At 48.1% G+C, this 848-nt stretch overlaps 1 protein-coding gene across 1 annotated transcript in view; it reads right to left on the bottom strand.

The window, feature by feature from the left end:
• Positions 1-116: 116 nt before the first annotated feature.
• The window catches only part of LOC119588509, a gene marked incomplete in the record, with an annotated part of 886 nt that continues 154 nt past the window's right edge, over positions 117-848 (bottom strand). Inside the window, 1 exon segment of the mRNA XM_037937154.1 lies at positions 117-848. Within this exon segment, the coding sequence (XP_037793082.1) occupies positions 151-848 (698 nt within the window).

An 848-nucleotide genomic window follows, 5' to 3' on the forward strand; every position in this document is an offset into this window, starting at 1 on the left:
TTCTCTTTCGTTTTATTTTACTTTTTTCTTGTGTTTTATTCTAGTCCTTAATTTTCTATCATTTTATAATAATTGCACATTTTACTGGAGGTAAAAAATGGAAGGAAATAACAACGAAATATTAATTAATTTACTAAAATAATATATCTCTTAGTACATCTGAATTCCTAAAGAACTCATCTCTCTCCTGAGTCTCTGGCCGTCAGAAAATATTTCTTGGTATTGTGATAATCGTTGGTTTAGTAATACATTCTGTCGCCGGAGCTGTTGTGATTCCTCAATCAATTTCTGGATGGACGATTCAGTTATAGAAATACGCTGGAGAGGTTCTGTTGTAGCTGTCTGAAGAATTACACCCGAGTGCATAGGCTGAATTTTCTCTGCGCCGTTGCCTACTGCTGGTCTCCTTGCCGAGCTGGGAACCGTCGGTCGACTTGCTGCATTTGAAGGCGACGGCGACGGTCCGCACAATACAGCAGAGGACAGGGGAACTCCGACCAGATGGGCAACAGGTATAAGCTTAACAGGGCGCCCATGTAGTGTTCCTTGTAGAGCAGGCACAGGCTGCATTTGCTTGTATGAATCCGGTAGCTGCTGAACCGGGCGAAGCATAACAACTCTCGGCGGGTTTGCGGTTCTCGCCACACCCGACGGCGTTTTCGGAGTCACGCTCGACGTCCTGGCAACCTTAGAACTCGACGGCTCGGGAGTCAGACGGGTGTCCTCAGAGGCCCGCTTCCGGGAGCCCCCTGCCACTTCCTCACAGACCTTCTTCTGCGCCTCGTCGGCAGCCAGCTTGTTCATGTTGGAGGCTGCAGGAGAGGGCCGCGAGGAGATCTTCTGGTGGA

This window comes from Penaeus monodon, chromosome 24 (genome assembly GCF_015228065.2).
Source record: "Penaeus monodon isolate SGIC_2016 chromosome 24, NSTDA_Pmon_1, whole genome shotgun sequence".
NCBI classification, from domain to species: domain Eukaryota; kingdom Metazoa; phylum Arthropoda; class Malacostraca; order Decapoda; family Penaeidae; genus Penaeus; species Penaeus monodon.